The sequence below is a fragment of the Hibiscus syriacus genome, unplaced genomic scaffold (assembly GCF_006381635.1).
Source record: "Hibiscus syriacus cultivar Baekdansim isolate YM2019G1 unplaced genomic scaffold, ASM638163v2 tig00111947_pilon, whole genome shotgun sequence".
In the NCBI taxonomy this organism is placed as follows: domain Eukaryota; kingdom Viridiplantae; phylum Streptophyta; class Magnoliopsida; order Malvales; family Malvaceae; genus Hibiscus; species Hibiscus syriacus.
In genome coordinates, this window is record NW_024063219.1 from 854851 (window position 1) to 870444 (window position 15594).

At 37.3% G+C, this 15594-nt stretch overlaps 1 protein-coding gene and 2 pseudogenes across 1 annotated transcript; all 3 read left to right on the forward strand.

Moving 5' to 3' along the window:
• The first annotated feature begins 1023 nt into the window (after positions 1 to 1023).
• LOC120173329 lies at positions 1024 to 5200 on the forward strand (annotated as a pseudogene).
• On the forward strand, positions 2449 to 3205 carry LOC120173352 (annotated as a pseudogene).
• Positions 5201 to 7544: 2344 nt separating the features above from the next.
• Positions 7545 to 9689, forward strand: LOC120173330 (receptor-like cytosolic serine/threonine-protein kinase RBK1). The gene is made up of 7 exons (XM_039180528.1): positions 7545 to 7977; positions 8096 to 8353; positions 8444 to 8598; positions 8685 to 8764; positions 8872 to 9007; positions 9086 to 9235; positions 9322 to 9689. Exons 1-7 carry the CDS (start codon positions 7545 to 7547, stop codon positions 9478 to 9480), a joined length of 1371 nt encoding a protein of 456 aa, XP_039036459.1. The 3' UTR covers positions 9481 to 9689.
• The last annotated feature ends 5905 nt before the right edge of the window (positions 9690 to 15594 follow it).

The following is a 15594-nucleotide window of genomic DNA, read 5'->3' on the forward strand; positions in this document are numbered from 1 at the left end:
AAGTAATTGCATTTGCTTAAATTTTAGTGCTTAATCAGAAAGGAAAAAAGCCACCATCTTGTCTGAATTTTGTTCTACCATTGTTTTAAATCTTTTGGGCCACATCACTTCAGAAAGCTGTATGTGTAATTGTAGCTGCCGACCCTTCGGCCTTCCACTCTCTTATCTGTGATCTGTCTTTTCTTAACTTTTTAACATTGCATGTGCAAAACTTTATAGGCTAATGTTTAGCCTAAACAAGGCCATGATTTCCTCCCCAGAGACGTCTTTTGCCTTTTTAGCATCGTGTTCCTGCTTCCCCCTACCAGTGCGTGTATTTTTCCTCGATCATTTACCCATTTGTTTTATTCTCTTCTGATTTCCCTCTTGAGGTTTGATTTCTCTATTATCGTAATTGACTGTGTCAGTATTTGTTAAGTTTTAACTAAATAAACACATACATAACTAATGAAAAGAAAAACAACTTTTGTTAGAGACAAATTTACAAAGTATATACTAAGAATTAGTAGCAGTAGTAGTAGAATTATTTACTAAAAGAGGGTACATGTGGTCTCATAAAGGGTCAAATGTATACTCATTATTTTAAATCAGTTAGAAATTATAGTTCAATATATTAAAGGATGATTTTTTTTTGCATACCAATCATGTTGAAAAAATAATAAAATTTTTGGACCCATTTATAATTTTCTGGATTCACTACTGTTTTATCATTTATAAAATTTACAGTAAAATGAATTTAACATTTAAAATAGCACAAGCATGTAAGTGCAAAGAAAGGTTGGAAAAATTACCATAACGATGGTTTTTTTTACTTAATGCAACCAGGAGACGGGAGATGTAAATTTATACATGGTAATTGGTAGGTATTTAAACATTGAATGAAATAACATTATTAAACAAGTTTAAATATTTACAGAGTGTTGCATTAACTAATTTACTCATAACCAATAAAAAATAAATGTTAATAATTTAGAGTAGAAATATTTAGTAATAATTTAACTGTCCAGACATTGAAGACACGTAATGCGTTTAACTGTTCATACTGAGAAATTCATCTACTGTCCAGACATTGATGACACGTAATGCATTGAACTGTCCATACTGAGAAATTCATCTATTTTTTAAGTTGAATTCATACCTCTTTTCTGCATGCAAATAAAGAATACATAATTATTTAAAAATTATTTTGAAATTAATAAATTTTATTGATAGGACTATGAATATCAAAAAAATTTAACCCGACTTGATTCTGGGCTCTGTATATATTAAGCGCTCACCCTTCACGATTATTTCCGACAATTTTCACTCCAAAAATAATTAGAAGAAATGGTGGTTCCCGGTTCTTTGATTCGACCAAACCAATTCCCTCTTCCATTTCTCAAACCCACAAGACCAAACCTTCGTTGCAAAAAAAACATGTTACTATTTTTTCTCTACCATAAACATAATACATGCACTTTACATGTTCTGTTGTCTGTTTTCCTCTTCATATTTTTTTTAATGTTTAAACGTCTCTGGTTTTGGTGTGGGGCTCAATTTTTATCATTTTATGTTGGTGATTTCATGTCTGAAATGGTGGTTTTGCTTGTTGCGTGTGTGTTTTTCCAGTTCTGTCCGAAAGCATCAACTGGAAACAGGGAAGACGATGAGGGATGTAAAATGAGTACAAGGGAAGAAAACGGCTTCTGGAAGATCGATTTCTCCGGGGAAAAACCGGAACGCCATTGTTGGACACCATCAATTACCCTCTTCATATGAAGAACTTATCTACAAGGGTTAAAATAAAACTAAAAACTCCATAATCATCATGCCCTTCAGTCCCTGTTTTTTGATGTACTTAATGTTTAGGAACTAGAACAACTGGCGGCTGAGATTCGAGCCGATATCGTGCACACAGTATCGAAGATCGGAGGGCATCTGAGTTCAAGCTTGGGAGTAGTGGAGTTGACAATAGCTTTGCACCATGTATTCGACACACCTGAAGATAAAATCATATGGGATGTTGGGCATCAGGTGAGAGAGCCGACTGTTAGTGTATGTGAACAGCATGAAGAGTGTTGTGAATAGCATGAAGAGTGTTCATCAGAGAGCAAAGCTGAAAGTGTGAAATGCATGGGGAATGTTAGTGTATAGAATGTTAGTATAAAGTTAGTTGTAACTAAAGTTGTTAAGAATTTGTTAAGTGTTGTTACTAGTTAGTTAAGGGAAGTTGTTAACCAGCTGTTATAGTTAATCAGCTGATATAAATGAGCTACCAAGCCTCCAATCATGTAAGTAAGATTCATGAAATGAAATGCAGAGTATTCTTCTATTTTCTCTTCTGTTTCTACTATACTTAGTAGCTAGGTTTATAACATAACATGGTATCATTCGCCGAAGATCCTGAAGCCTGCTTCCGTCACAATTATAATATGCCTTTAGTTTTCTTTGCAAAGAAAAATAACAGAAATGTTAGCAGTTTTCGAGAAATCGATTACCAATACCCCCGATGCTCTTAATGTTCCCGGAGACTTTGGAGCAGATTCAGCACTCAATAATGGCTTCTTGGCTGCCCATTTCGCCTCTATTCATCCTGGCTCCGTCACTATCAATCTTGGTTCTTCGGGTTTCATGGCCTACTCTCTCGAAAAGAAAAACCCACTTCTCCCCAGAATCTTTGTTGTTGTGTATGAAATCTTCTGCTTGTTTCAAGGCCACATCGAGAATGTTGTTGTTCTTAAGCAACAATATGGTTTGAACAAGACTGCAAACGAGGGAATCATCGTCATTGAAGCTTACCGAATACTCCGAGACAGAGGTCCTTACCCTCATGATCAGGTTGTAAGAGATATCCAAGGGAAGTTTGCTTTCGTTATCTACTATAGCTTTTCAAAAGCCACATTTATAGCTTCAGATGCCGATGGAAGTGTACATTTCTTCTGGGGAACTGACGTTGAAGGCCATCTTGTTCTTGCGGATGATACGGAGACCGTCAAGAAAGTTTGCGGGAAGTCTTTTGCTCCATTCCCGAAAGGGTGCTTTTTCACATCCCCCGGAGGGTTAAGGAGCTACGAGCATCCTCTGAACGAGTTGAAGCTGGTGCCAAGGGTGGACAGTTCAGGTCATGTCTGTGGTGCAACTTTCAGCGTCGATGTAGAGGCGAATAAGGAATCTACTGACATGGAAAAAAGTAGGAAGTGCTGCAGATTGGTCTGCAAACTACTGAGCATTGAAACTTCTCCTGCTCGGCACAATGCTTGCTATTGGTAGTTGGAACTTGAAGCTTAACAACCAAGTGTCCATAGTAGAAAATATCTGGGGAGAGTCAAGAGTTTATCAGCCTTGTTCTCCTTAACCAGACAAAATAGGGTGTTTTCTTGCCCAATAGAGGCTTCAGATTACACTCGGGAGCTCGTAGCTTAACCGTATTGCTTCCAACAAAAACATTGTCCGAATAAGTGAAGAATAATGACATGGGGAATGTTAGTGTATGTGAACAACATGAAGAGTGTTGTGAATAACATGAAGAGTGTTCATCAGAGAGCAAAGCTGAAAGTGTGAACTGCATGGGGAATGTTAGTATAAAGTTAGTTGTAACTAAAGTTGTTAAGAATTTGTTAAGTGTTGTTACTAGTTAGTTAAAGGAAGTTGTTGACCAGGTGTTATAGTTAATCAGCTGATATAAATGAGCTACCAAGCCTCCAATCATGTAAGTAAGATTCATGAAATGAAATGCAGAGTATTCTTCTATTTTCTCTTATGTTTCTACTATACTTAGTAGCTAGGTTTATATCATAACACCGACTTGGTTTTGTTTCTTTTCATATGGAAGTTCATATTATAAATTGCATCTTTCAAAAATTTGCAGGCGTACCCTCAAAATCCTCACAGGAAGAAGGTCGAGGATGCATACCATAAGAAAAACTTCAGGACTAGCACGGTTTCCTAAGAGGGATGAGAATGTTTATGATTCCTTTGGTGTTGGACATAGTTCTACCAGCATATCAGCTGGACTTGGTATTTGCTTCTCTCTGTAAAAACCATGTGTGAAATGTGAAATATTTAATGACTGAGTTTCTTGCTGTTAATGTAGGCATGGCAGTGGGAAGAGACCTTCTGAAGAAGAACAACAATGTGATTTCAGTGATTGGAGATGGGGCAATGACCGCTGGACTTGCATATGAGGCCATGAACAATGCAGGGTTCCTTGATTGGAACCTGATCGTCGTATTGAACGACAATAAGCAAGTGTCGCTACCGACTGCAACTCTACAAGGTCCTGCTACTCCTATTGGAGGTCTTAGTAGGGCTTTAACCAAGATTCAAGCACGCGCAGAGTTCCGAAAACTTCGGGAAACTGCAAAAGTAAATTTCTCTAAGCTTTTTTATCATTTGGCTTACCTCCCTAGTTATTCATGGTTTAACTTTGACTGTGGATACTACTTGTTTTTGAAGGGCATTACTATGCAAATTGGTGGTCAAGCACATGAAATTGCAGCAAAAGTAGATGAGTATGCAAGAGGAATGGTCGGTGCTTCTGGCTCCACTCTCTTTGAGGAACTCGGGCTGTATTACATCGGTCCGGTTGATGGACATAATATTGAAGATTTAGTAGCTATGTTTAAGAAAGTAAAAGCAATGCCTGCCCCGGGACCGGTACTAATCCACATCGTAACAAAGGGCTATCCCCTTTTACCCATGGTGATGTTACGGATTTTTAAAATGATCATTGTTCTATCTGCTCCTAGGTGTTGTAAGAATTGACACAGAAACAGGCAAGCAGTTTAAGTCCAAATCCTCTACACTGTCGTATACGCAGTACTTTGCTGAATCGCTCATCAAAGAAGCTGAAGCTGACGACAAAATTGTAGCCAACCATGCAGCAATGGGTGGGGGAACAGGTCTCAATTACTTCCAGGAAAGGTTCCCAGATTGCTGCTTCGATGTGGGGATTGCAGAGCAACATGCAGTTACTTTTGCAGCCGGTTTAGCCACCGAGGGGCTCAAGCCATTCCGTGCTATCTACTCATCGTTCTTGCAACGAGGATACGATCAGGTGTGCTCTAAAAAATGGACATACTACATCGTATATGATCATATTTCCTTCACTTTTTTCCCGGATTGACACTTCTGTTGGAAAATTTTACTCCTGTGACAGGTGTTGCATAATGTTGATCTTCAGAAATTACCCGTACGGTTCGCGATGGATCGAGCCTCGTAACCTCGTCCGTCGTCGCCGAGAAGAGACATTATTGTTTTGGTGGCGAGAGAAAGATCGCGGGTTTTTAGATTTTGGATACCGTTATGGGTCTAAGAGTCGAGATATTGGGTTGACAAATTTTTTTCTTCGTATTGTTGGGAAAATTTTGGGCTTACTCGGTCTGGTTTAAATATTAATTTTGTTTTTCTTTTCCTATTAAAAGATATAAGTGAACACTTGAATCAAAGAATGTAACATTATCTTTAATAATGATATTATCAAATGTAAAATTATTTGATATATGAAATTAATAAAAATATTATATAATTTTAAAGATATAACCATTTATTTAAAATCTGGTATATGAATTTGATTCCGTATCTTATAATTATGTTCAAAACATTATATGCTTAGGTAAATGTACTGAATTGATAAAAATTCAATAATATGTAGTATCTTGGCATAATGAAATCTTGAAATTTTTGGTATGTTCATTATTTTGGTAAATTATTCTACTAATATGGATATTTTATGATTGTCTAATCTTAAATATGGTTATCTGATCTTATAATTTTATGATTTTAATTTTAAAATTTATTTTAGGGGTCACTCATTCGTTAATTGTGTAATGATAGAATCGAAACATTACGTTTTGAGTATTTTATTTATAAAATTAACCTAATGTTTTAACATTCTTCTTTTTCATGGTTAAAACCCTTTTCTATCATCTATTTACTATTGTTGGTCATCGGATGTAATTGCTCCCAAAACATTTTGTTCTATTCACTCTTTATTTTCCTCAGTTTAATTTTCCTTAAAATCGACAAAACTTAAATGAAAGCTTTGACCTTTTCTTGTTCCAATTTTGCAATTTTCATTGTCTGAGCAATATTGAATCTGTATATATTATTTTTCTCCTCATTCTTAACCTATCCACTTGGATTTGAGGGGAGGGGGGGGGGAGCTGGGGATACTTTACTGCATGTGAATAAAAAAGAGTCTAAAAATCTAGGATTGGGAGGAAAATGTAAAGAGATTTGCATAAATTTACCAAAAAAAATCAAACGAAGTTAATACTTAACAATAACCAAATAACAAAACCAAAATAAAATTCATAAGTTCAGTGACATAAAGAAATTAAAATGGAATAACCAAAACAAAAACTATCCTTATTTTGCTATACTCCATGATTATATTTTTCTCCTTTCGGTTTATTAGTTTGAAATTGATGGTGATGCTTTCAAGTTCAAGATTTCATGGTGATGCTTTCGGTTTATTAGTTATATGAGTGTGGCTGATTCATCCATGCATGCAATTTTGTTTATTTTGTCGGTTCTTTTTTCGTGTTCAATTCGCATTAGTTAAATTATTCTTTCTCTAAATTTCTTTAAATTCCTTTTTTTCTTTCTCTAAACTACTCTTCTTTAAAGCATGATCTTGCTTTCAGCTAATGTCTTGGGAAGTTACTCATTGTTTGGGTGGTCGGAGATCGGACCATCTATTATTGCTTGGTAACGGTGGTCACTATTTGGACAGTCCGAGAGCTTGCAAGAGAAATTGATCCTATGTTCAATTCTTGAAACTATTTTTTTCTGGAAAGAATCGAGCTGCGGGATCTCTTCCATGGTTCGAGTTTTAGCTTTCCTTTCGAGCTACTTAACTGGTGAGGCCTGACACTTTCAAGTTTTGGACATGATGATTAATTAAATAATTTTCTCATTATTGATGTTATTCAAATGATTTACCCTTAAGAAATTAAAAAGAAAGAAGTAGTTGTATAAATATAGGAGGGATTACCAAAACATGATGAATAATTTAAGCTGGTTGTTAAATTTGCTCTGGTGTTCCTAAGAATAACCAAATTCCAAAAATATGGAAACCAGTTTTCATTTTTATCTTTTCTACAATTATTTGGCTATAAACCAATTTACCTAAAGACTGGGACTGGAAACCCCCCGCCCCCGAAAAATTTTTTTGGGAGGATTTTCCTGTTTCTTAATCATCCAACAACTTATCAAGTTTAAGGTTGAAGAGGAATTTAAATGGAGAAATACAGAATTTTTTTTGTTTCTTCTGAATTCTTGATTACAAAAATTTAAATAGCGATCTCGAACTTAACGTTACAAATCGCTATTTTAATTTCGATTATTTTCGTCATTGACAATCACTTTAACACGACTTGGGTTATAATGGTTGTGATAGGTATTTCATGATTATTTCTCCAGGTTTTTCTTTTTTTAAAATTTTTTTCTTCATGTTTTTGTGCAATGGGGTTGTTTTATTTCTTGTTCTGGATACAAAGATGTGGATTTGGATTGGTGAAATGGTGATATGTTATACATTTCATGCAGATACAAGAATAGAGATGGTAGAAGAGATAGAGCCAGAAACGGAATCAAAATCCGAGGTTCTTACGAGCAGTAAATCATTAGATGGAAATAACGATCCACCGTTGAGAAGGGAATCGGAGTTGCCCGTCCGGGTAACGTATTCCGATATCAGCGGGCTTTGGACCAGCAATTCTGCCTACTATCCTCATAAGCTGCCTCCTGTCTTCCCGAAATGGAACCGAGATTCTTATTCTACGCAGTGGAAGAGTGTGATTGAAAACATCAAGAAGAAATCAGCGAAAGGTTTCTCTATTATCCCTTCGCTCACAAATAATTACGATATTTCGAGAAAGAAGTGGAGGAAATTGTCCAAACTTTATTGCCCCGAGGCTGGTATTGTCGATAAGCCATTGTGGAAGACTTTTTCTTACTCCGACCTTGCTGTTGCTACAGATAATTTCAGCCCTGGTAAAAAAAACCCTAGAATAATCTACTTGTCAATCTTCTTCTTTTTATGGTAGTTTAGTTTATGATTTATGATAATGATTTCAAAGTATGATTGTAACTGTTCATCAAAATCTTGCAGAGAATTTGCTTGGAAGAGGGGGAAATGCGGAAGTATACAAAGGGCACTTAACTGATGGTCAAGTTGTAGCAGTGAAGAAGCTAACAAAGAATGAGAAAGAAGAAGAAGATAGAGCCAATGATTTCTTGTTAGAACTCGGGATCGTTGCTCACATCAATCACCCAAATGCAGCTCGCTTGATCGGATTCGGTGTTGATGGAGGCTTGCACTTAGTCCTTCAGTTTGCCCCTCATGGCAGCCTTGCTTCTGTGCTTTTTGGTACTCTACTATGCCTGTTGCTCTCATCCACTGGGAAAAAAAAGCCAAGTATTGGATCTAAATGGCTTAGAATTATATTCTAAAATGCAGGTTCAGATGAATGTCTAGATTGGAAGACAAGGTATAAAGTGGCCACCGGGATAGCAGAGGGGCTGAAATATCTCCATCATGACTGTCCGAAGCGCATTATACACCGAGACATCACTGCCTCCAACATATTGCTCACCGAAGATTATGAAGCTCATGTGCGTGATCTCCATGTACCTATGTCACCCGGATCCAATATGAATGTATCTAACACGGATATGCTGATTTCTTCTTCTCATTGCAGATCTCGGATTTCGGTCTGGCAAAGTGGCTACCAGAGAATTGGCATCAACATGTTGTCCATCCCATCGAAGGAACATTCGGGTTAGGCATGCAGCTTCTTTTGACATCTTCACTTGATATGTTATTATCGTTACTCATTTGGTAAGGTCAATAACATTGGGGCTAATGTGTATGAAAATTGCCTACAGATATTTAGCTCCAGAGTATTTCATGCATGGAATAGTTGACGAAAAGACCGATGTATTTGCATTCGGAGTTCTACTACTGGAGATATTAACAGGCCGCCGTGCAGTTGATTCGTCCCGACGAAGCCTCGTGATTTGGGTACACCTTCTACACCAAAAGCAATCCAACATTTTTTTAATATAACCCAGAAAGATCTGAAGTCTATTTCCGATGCAGGGAAAACCTCTTCTGGAGAAAAATAAAGTGAAGGAATTGATAGATCCTCGACTCGAAGACAATTACGATCAAACCGAAGTGAAACGTGCAATGTTGACAGCTTTCTTGTGTATAAACCACTTGGCCAAACTACGTCCAAGCATGAGTAGGGTAAGCACACGAAAAGCAATTTCGAAACCACCTCCATTTTCAGTCAATCCTTTCGATGAACTAAAACATTTGTCGCGATTTATCAGGTCGTAGAGTTGCTTAAGAACGAAGATGGTCCGGTAGAGTGGCAACAGAAGGGCTGGGGAGGGAAAGCAGTGATAGTAGACGGTTGTGATTTGAAAGATTATAATCGAGCCAGCTATCTAAATGACCTGGACCGGCATATGCAGCTGGTTTTGGAATAATGGGTTGTGTGAAAATTGGAACAAATCAATCAAATGAATTTTCATAGTGTTTTCTTCTTAAGGTAAATTTTGAGCTCCTTTGTTGTTTCGTTTAGCCAGAGGGGGTGCCATTGAAACACTCTGAAGATGATTGGGAAACCGGCGTTAATGCCCACGATTAAAGGGCAAAATTAGAGATCAGATGTCATTTGTATAATATTGTACTGAAATGTACAAAAAATGGGAAAAATTGTTATTATTTTTCATTTTTTTTATGCTTTTCAGAATTCATAAATAGATATATATTGCAGTTTGCACCGATTAAATTCATTCACATACATGTATAAAGACTTAAAAGACCATTACATAATTACATTTATAAAAAACTAATTTAATAGATTGTTAATGTTTTTTCCTTTATAACTGAAAACAATATTATGTCATGAACTATTTTTAAAATCATTTTTAACAAATTTATCGTAAATTATTATTAAAGTTAAATATTTTTTTCCCTTTCATGATGGAAAATCGAGAACTTCAAAACTATTCTCCCAGCAACTGTTGTGAACCATATTATGTATATTAAACCCCAATCAAACTGTGAAAACTCTTGAGGACCAAAGCATGAATTTAGTGTTGAGTATGTTGGATCATAAACTTGATCTATTATAGGAGCCTAAGCCCAAACTCAAACTAAATTGATGTCATTGCTTATATCAATTAGATGAAGATATCATTGCTTACATCAATTTAGTTAGGTGAGAGTTAGGTATTTGTAGACTTTAATGGTTTAAATTATTTTATTTGTGTGGTGTAGGATTGTTCTTAAGTAGTATAAATACCCCTCCCCATTGTAGTTTAAGAATTAAGAAAAATTAAGAGCTTCTAAGTGAGTGAAGAAGCAAAGTCTTATAAGAGTGAGTTGTAGTTCTTGTTTTTGAGTGAGAGTGCTCTTGTAATATTTGTTTGAGTTTCAATAAAAGTTGTTTGTGTGAGTGTTTCATTTCCAATAAAGTGGCATCAGAGCGAGTTGGAAAGATCGAAGGTCTTGACGAGAGAAATCCGACGTCGCCAGAATTTTCTCAATCTGAGTTTTGACGCACCGCCGGATGACTGCTGCCAGAAAATCGAGTTGACTTACTGAGTTGAGCCGAGTTAGCCGAGTTGGAGCCCCTTGACCGAGTTGTCCAAGTCCCTCCCAAGGTTTTTTTGGCGTTCCAGATTTATCCGTGCAATCGGATTTTACAAATTCTCATTTATTGAGAGATATGACAAATGGTATGGCACCATTCCAAGTTCCGACACTCAACAACAATAACTACGACAATTGGAGTTTCAAAATGAAGGCACTTCTTGGATCACAAGATGTGTGGGATATCATAGAGAAAGGCTATAACGAGCCTGCAGATGATGATGTTTTTGCTACTCTTACACCGGATCAAAAGACAACTTTGAAGGATTCAAGACAGAGAGACAAGAAGGCTCTCTACCTCATCTATCAAGCATTAGATGATGATGGTTTTGAAAAGATTTCAAGTGCAAGCTCTAGCAAGGAAGCGTGGGAGAAGCTGCAAACCTCTTACAAAGGATCTGAGCAAGTGAAGAAGGTTCGTCTCCAAACATTAAGAGGTGAATTTGAATCCTTACACATGAAAGTATTTGAGTCTATTTCAGATTATTTCTCAAGAATAGTAGATGTTTCTAATCAATTAAAAAGAAATGGTGAAAAGTTAGAAGATGTGAGGATAATAGAGAAGATACTCCATTCGTTGGATCCTAAATTTGAGCACATAGTCGTGACGATTGAAGAAACTAAGGACTTGGAAGAAATGACGATCGAGTAACTCCAAGGATTATTACAAGCATACGAAGAGAAGCATAAGAAGAAGCATGAGTTTATTGAGCAACTCCTCAAGTTGAAACTCAAGGATATGCATGAAAGCCAACGCAATGATAGAAACCAACGTGGCCAAGGCAGAGGTAGAGGCCATGGATGAGGTGGAAGTCGAGGTCGTGGACGAGGTTGGAATTATAATAACAACAATTCCAACAAAAACTATGAGAAAGGGGAAAGCTCAACATGAGGCCGTGGAAGAATCAATCCGAAGTCAAGGCATGAAAATCTCAAGTTCGATGTTATAATTGTCAGAAGTTTGGGCATTATGCTTCATAATGTAGAGCTCCCAACAACAAAATTGAGGAGAATGCCAACTATGTGGAGGAAAAGAAAGATGGCAAAGAAACTCTTCTTCTAGCACGAAAGGAAACTGATGGTGGCCAAGCAAATTCGACAGTGGTGCAAGCAATCACATGTGTGGAAGGAAAGACATGTTCGTGGAGCTAGACGAGTCAGTAAGCGGAACTATTTCATTTGGAGATGATTCCACAATAGCAGTGAAAGGGAGAGGTAACATCCTTATCCGTTTGAAAGATGGAAGACATCAATTTATTTCAAATGTCTACTATGTGCCCAATATGAAAAGAAACATATTAAGTTTAGGGCAACTGGTAGAGAAAGGTTATGATATTCATATGAATAATTATAATCTTTCTATAAAAGATTATAAGAATAACTTTATTGCTAAAGTGCCGATGTCAAAGAATAGAATGTTCTTGATCAACATACAAAATGATGTTGCAAAGTGCCTGAAAGCTTGATACAAAGATGCATCATGGCTTTGGCATCTTCGATTTGGGCATCTCAATTTTGGAGGTCTAGAGCTGTTATCTAAGAAGGAGATGGTGAAGGGACTACCTCGCATCAACCATCATGACCAGCTTTGTGAAGGGTGTCTAGTCGGGAAACAATTCAGGAAAAGCTTTTTAAAGGAGTCAGAGACAAGAGCCAAGAAGCCATTGGAGCTCATCCATACCGATGTGTGTGGACCGATCAAGCCGAGCTCTCTCGGTAACAGTAACTATTTTCTTCACTTCATTGATGATTTTTCAAGAAAAACCTGGGCATATTTCTTGAAACAGAAGTCAGAAGTTTTCGAAGTCTTCAAGAAGTTCAAAGTAACAGTGGAAAGAGAAAGCGGTAGAAAGATCAAAGCCATGAGATCCGACCGAGGTGGAGAATTTACTTCCAGGGAGTTTCAAGAGTTTTGTGAAGCAAATGGAATTCGTCGACCAATGACAGTTCCTAGATCCCCCCAGTAAAATGGTGTGGCAGAAAGAAAGAATAGAACAATCCTCGACATGGCACTAAAAGCATGCTCAAAAGCAAGAAACTACCCAAGGAATTTTGGGACGAAACAGTATCATGTGCAGTCTACTTGTCAAACCGGTCTCCAACAAGAAGTGTATGGGGAAAGACATCGCAAGAGGCATAGAGTGGAAGAAAGCCTGACATTTCCCACTTGAGAACCTTTGGAAGTATAGCCCATGTTCACGTACCAGACGAGAGAAAAACGAAGCTTGATGATAAAAGTGAGAGTTTTATCTTCATCGGCTATGATTCTAATTCGAAGGGCTACAAGCTGTACAATCCAGACAATAAGAAGATTGTGATTAGTCGAGATGTGGTCTTTAACGAAGAAAGAGAATGGGATTTTAACTCTCATGCAGATGACTTCAATTTCTTTCCTTAGTTTGAAGAAGATGAGCAGACAATGAAGGAACAACTAGGTGAACCTCAACAAGAGCTTGAAACTCCACCCACTTCACCAATATCAACCACTCAAGGAGACTCATCATCTTTGTTATCATCAAGTGGGAGTCAAAGTGAAAGAGTTGTGCAACGCACAAGAAGCCTTAGAGATCTCTATGAGGTAACTGAACGACAAGATAATCTTACATTATTTTGTTTGTTTGCCGATTGTGAACCAGTGAGCTTTCAAGAAGTGGTACAAGAAAAGAAATGGAGAGATGCGATGGACGAAGAAATCAAGGCCATCAAGAAGAATGACACATGTGAACTTACTTCACTTCCCAATGGACATAAGGAGATATGTGTCAAATGGGTGTATAAAACAAAGCAAAACGCCAAAGGAGAGATTGAAAGGCACAAGGCGATGCTAGTTGCTAAAGGCTATAGTCAAAAAGCTGGAATTGACTATGATGAGGTATTTACTCCTGTTGCTCGATTGGGGACTATTAGACTAATCATTTCTTTGGCAGCTCAAAACATGTGGAAGATACAACAGATGGATGTAAAGTCTGCCTTCTTAAATAGAGTTCTTAAAGTGGAAGTTTACATTCAATAACCATCAGGCTACGAAGTCAAAGGGAACGAAGACAAGGTGTTGAAGTTGAAGAAGGCTCTTTACGGGCTAAAACAAGCACCAAGAGCATGGAATAGTCGAATCGACAAGTAATTCCAAGAGAATGTCTTCAATAAATGTCCCTACGAGCACACTCTATACATCAAGATTAAATATGGAGATATTTTGATCGTGTGCCTCTACGTGGATGATTTGATCTTCACCGGAAGCAACCCAAACATGTTTAATGAACTCAAGGATGTGATGATGAAGGAATTCGAGATGACAGACATGGGGCTCATGGCGTACTACCTTGGCATTGAAGTTAAGCAACAAAATGATGGAATTTTTATTTCACAGGAAAGCTTTGCAAAAGAGATACTGAAGAAGTTCAAGATGGAGAATTGTAAGCAAATAAGCACACCGATAGAATACGGGATCAAGATGTCCAAACATGAAGAAGGCAAAAGTGTAGATCCAACATTCTTCAAAAGTTTGGTGGGAAGTCTACGCTATCTAATTTACACGAGGCCCAATATTCTTCACGCAGTTGGATTGATTAGTCGCTACATGGAATCTCCAACAACCACCCATTTTAAAGCTGCAAAGAGAGTTCTTCACTATCTGAAAGGTCAATTGACTTCGACTTGTTCTATTCAGTTTCTAATGATTACAAGCTTGTTGGATATAGCTACAGTGATTGGGGTGGAGACATAGATAATCGAAGGAGCACTACTGGATTCGTATTTTCATGGGAGATACTGCTTTCACATGGATGTCAAAGAAACAACCGATTGTCACATTGTCCACTTGTGAAGTGGAATATGTTGCTGCTACCTCATGCGTTTGTCATGCAATTTGGCTTAGAAATCTATTGAATGAGATAGGTTTGATACAAGAAGAGCCTACCAAGGTTTGTGTCGACAACAAGTCAGCCATTGCCTTAGCAAAGAATCCAGTATTCCATGATCGAAGTAAACACATTGATATTCGCTACCACTATATAAGGGAGTGTGTTACAAGAAAGGATGTGGAAGTTGAATACATAAAGTCACAAGATCAAGTTGCCGATATTTTTACCAAGCCACTGACAAGCGAAGACTTCATAAGATTAAGGAACTTACTAGGGGTCACAAGATCAAGTTTAAGGGGGGTGTTGGATCATAAACTTGATCCATTATGGGATCCTAAGCCCAAACCCAAACTAAATTGATGTCATTGCTTACATCAATTAGATGAAGATGTCATTGCTTACATCAATTTAGTTAGGTGAGAGTTAGGTATTTGTAGACTTTAATGGTTTAAATTATTTTATTTGTGTGGTGTAGGATTGTTCTTAAGTAGCATAAATACCCCTCCCCATTGTAGTTTAAGGATCAAGAAAAATTAAGAGCTTCTAAGTGAGTGAAGAAGCAAAGTCTTATAAGAGTGAGTTGTAGTTCTTGTTTTTGAGTGAGAGTGCTCTTGTAATATTTGTTTGAGTTTCAATAAAAGTTGTTTGTGTGAGTGTTTCATTTCCAACAGAGTCAGCCTATAAAATCTTGGTCAGTATATCTCCTGGCTAAGTTGTGATCTAAAATGGAACATCATCTGGACACTGCAAGCACCTCATCGACGACTTATGACAAATTTCGAAAGATGTAGACGCAATCTCTCCAATGACCCTTCTTGCCATCTTTGTGGAGATAGTCAAGAAACAATCTTACATGTTTTACGAGATTGTTCTATTGTGCTACAACTTTGGCTACGGATCTACAATCAAGGCATGTTGTTTTCAACCTCGACTTGGACAACTGGATTTTTGCTAACATAAAGTCTAGAGGCCAACAATATCATAATACTCAAGCTCCTTGGCATCTCACTTTCTCTTCTATTGTTTGGAAGATTTGGAAGAGAAGAAATGGCTCTTGGGTGTTGGGTTTCAGCAGATTTC

What these genes read in the sequence shown, in the direction of transcription:
- LOC120173330 (XM_039180528.1), top strand. Translation starts at nt 7,545, where the DNA reads ATGGTAGAAGAGATAGAGCCAGAAACGGAATCAAAATCCGAGGTTCTT. An exon ending in CCCATCGAAGGAACATTCGG is followed by an intron (nt 8,765 to 8,871) that starts GTTAGGCATGCA and finishes AATTGCCTACAG; the next exon opens with ATATTTAGCTCCAGAGTATT. An exon ending in GACGAAGCCTCGTGATTTGG is followed by an intron (nt 9,008 to 9,085) that starts GTACACCTTCTA and finishes TTTCCGATGCAG; the next exon opens with GGAAAACCTCTTCTGGAGAA.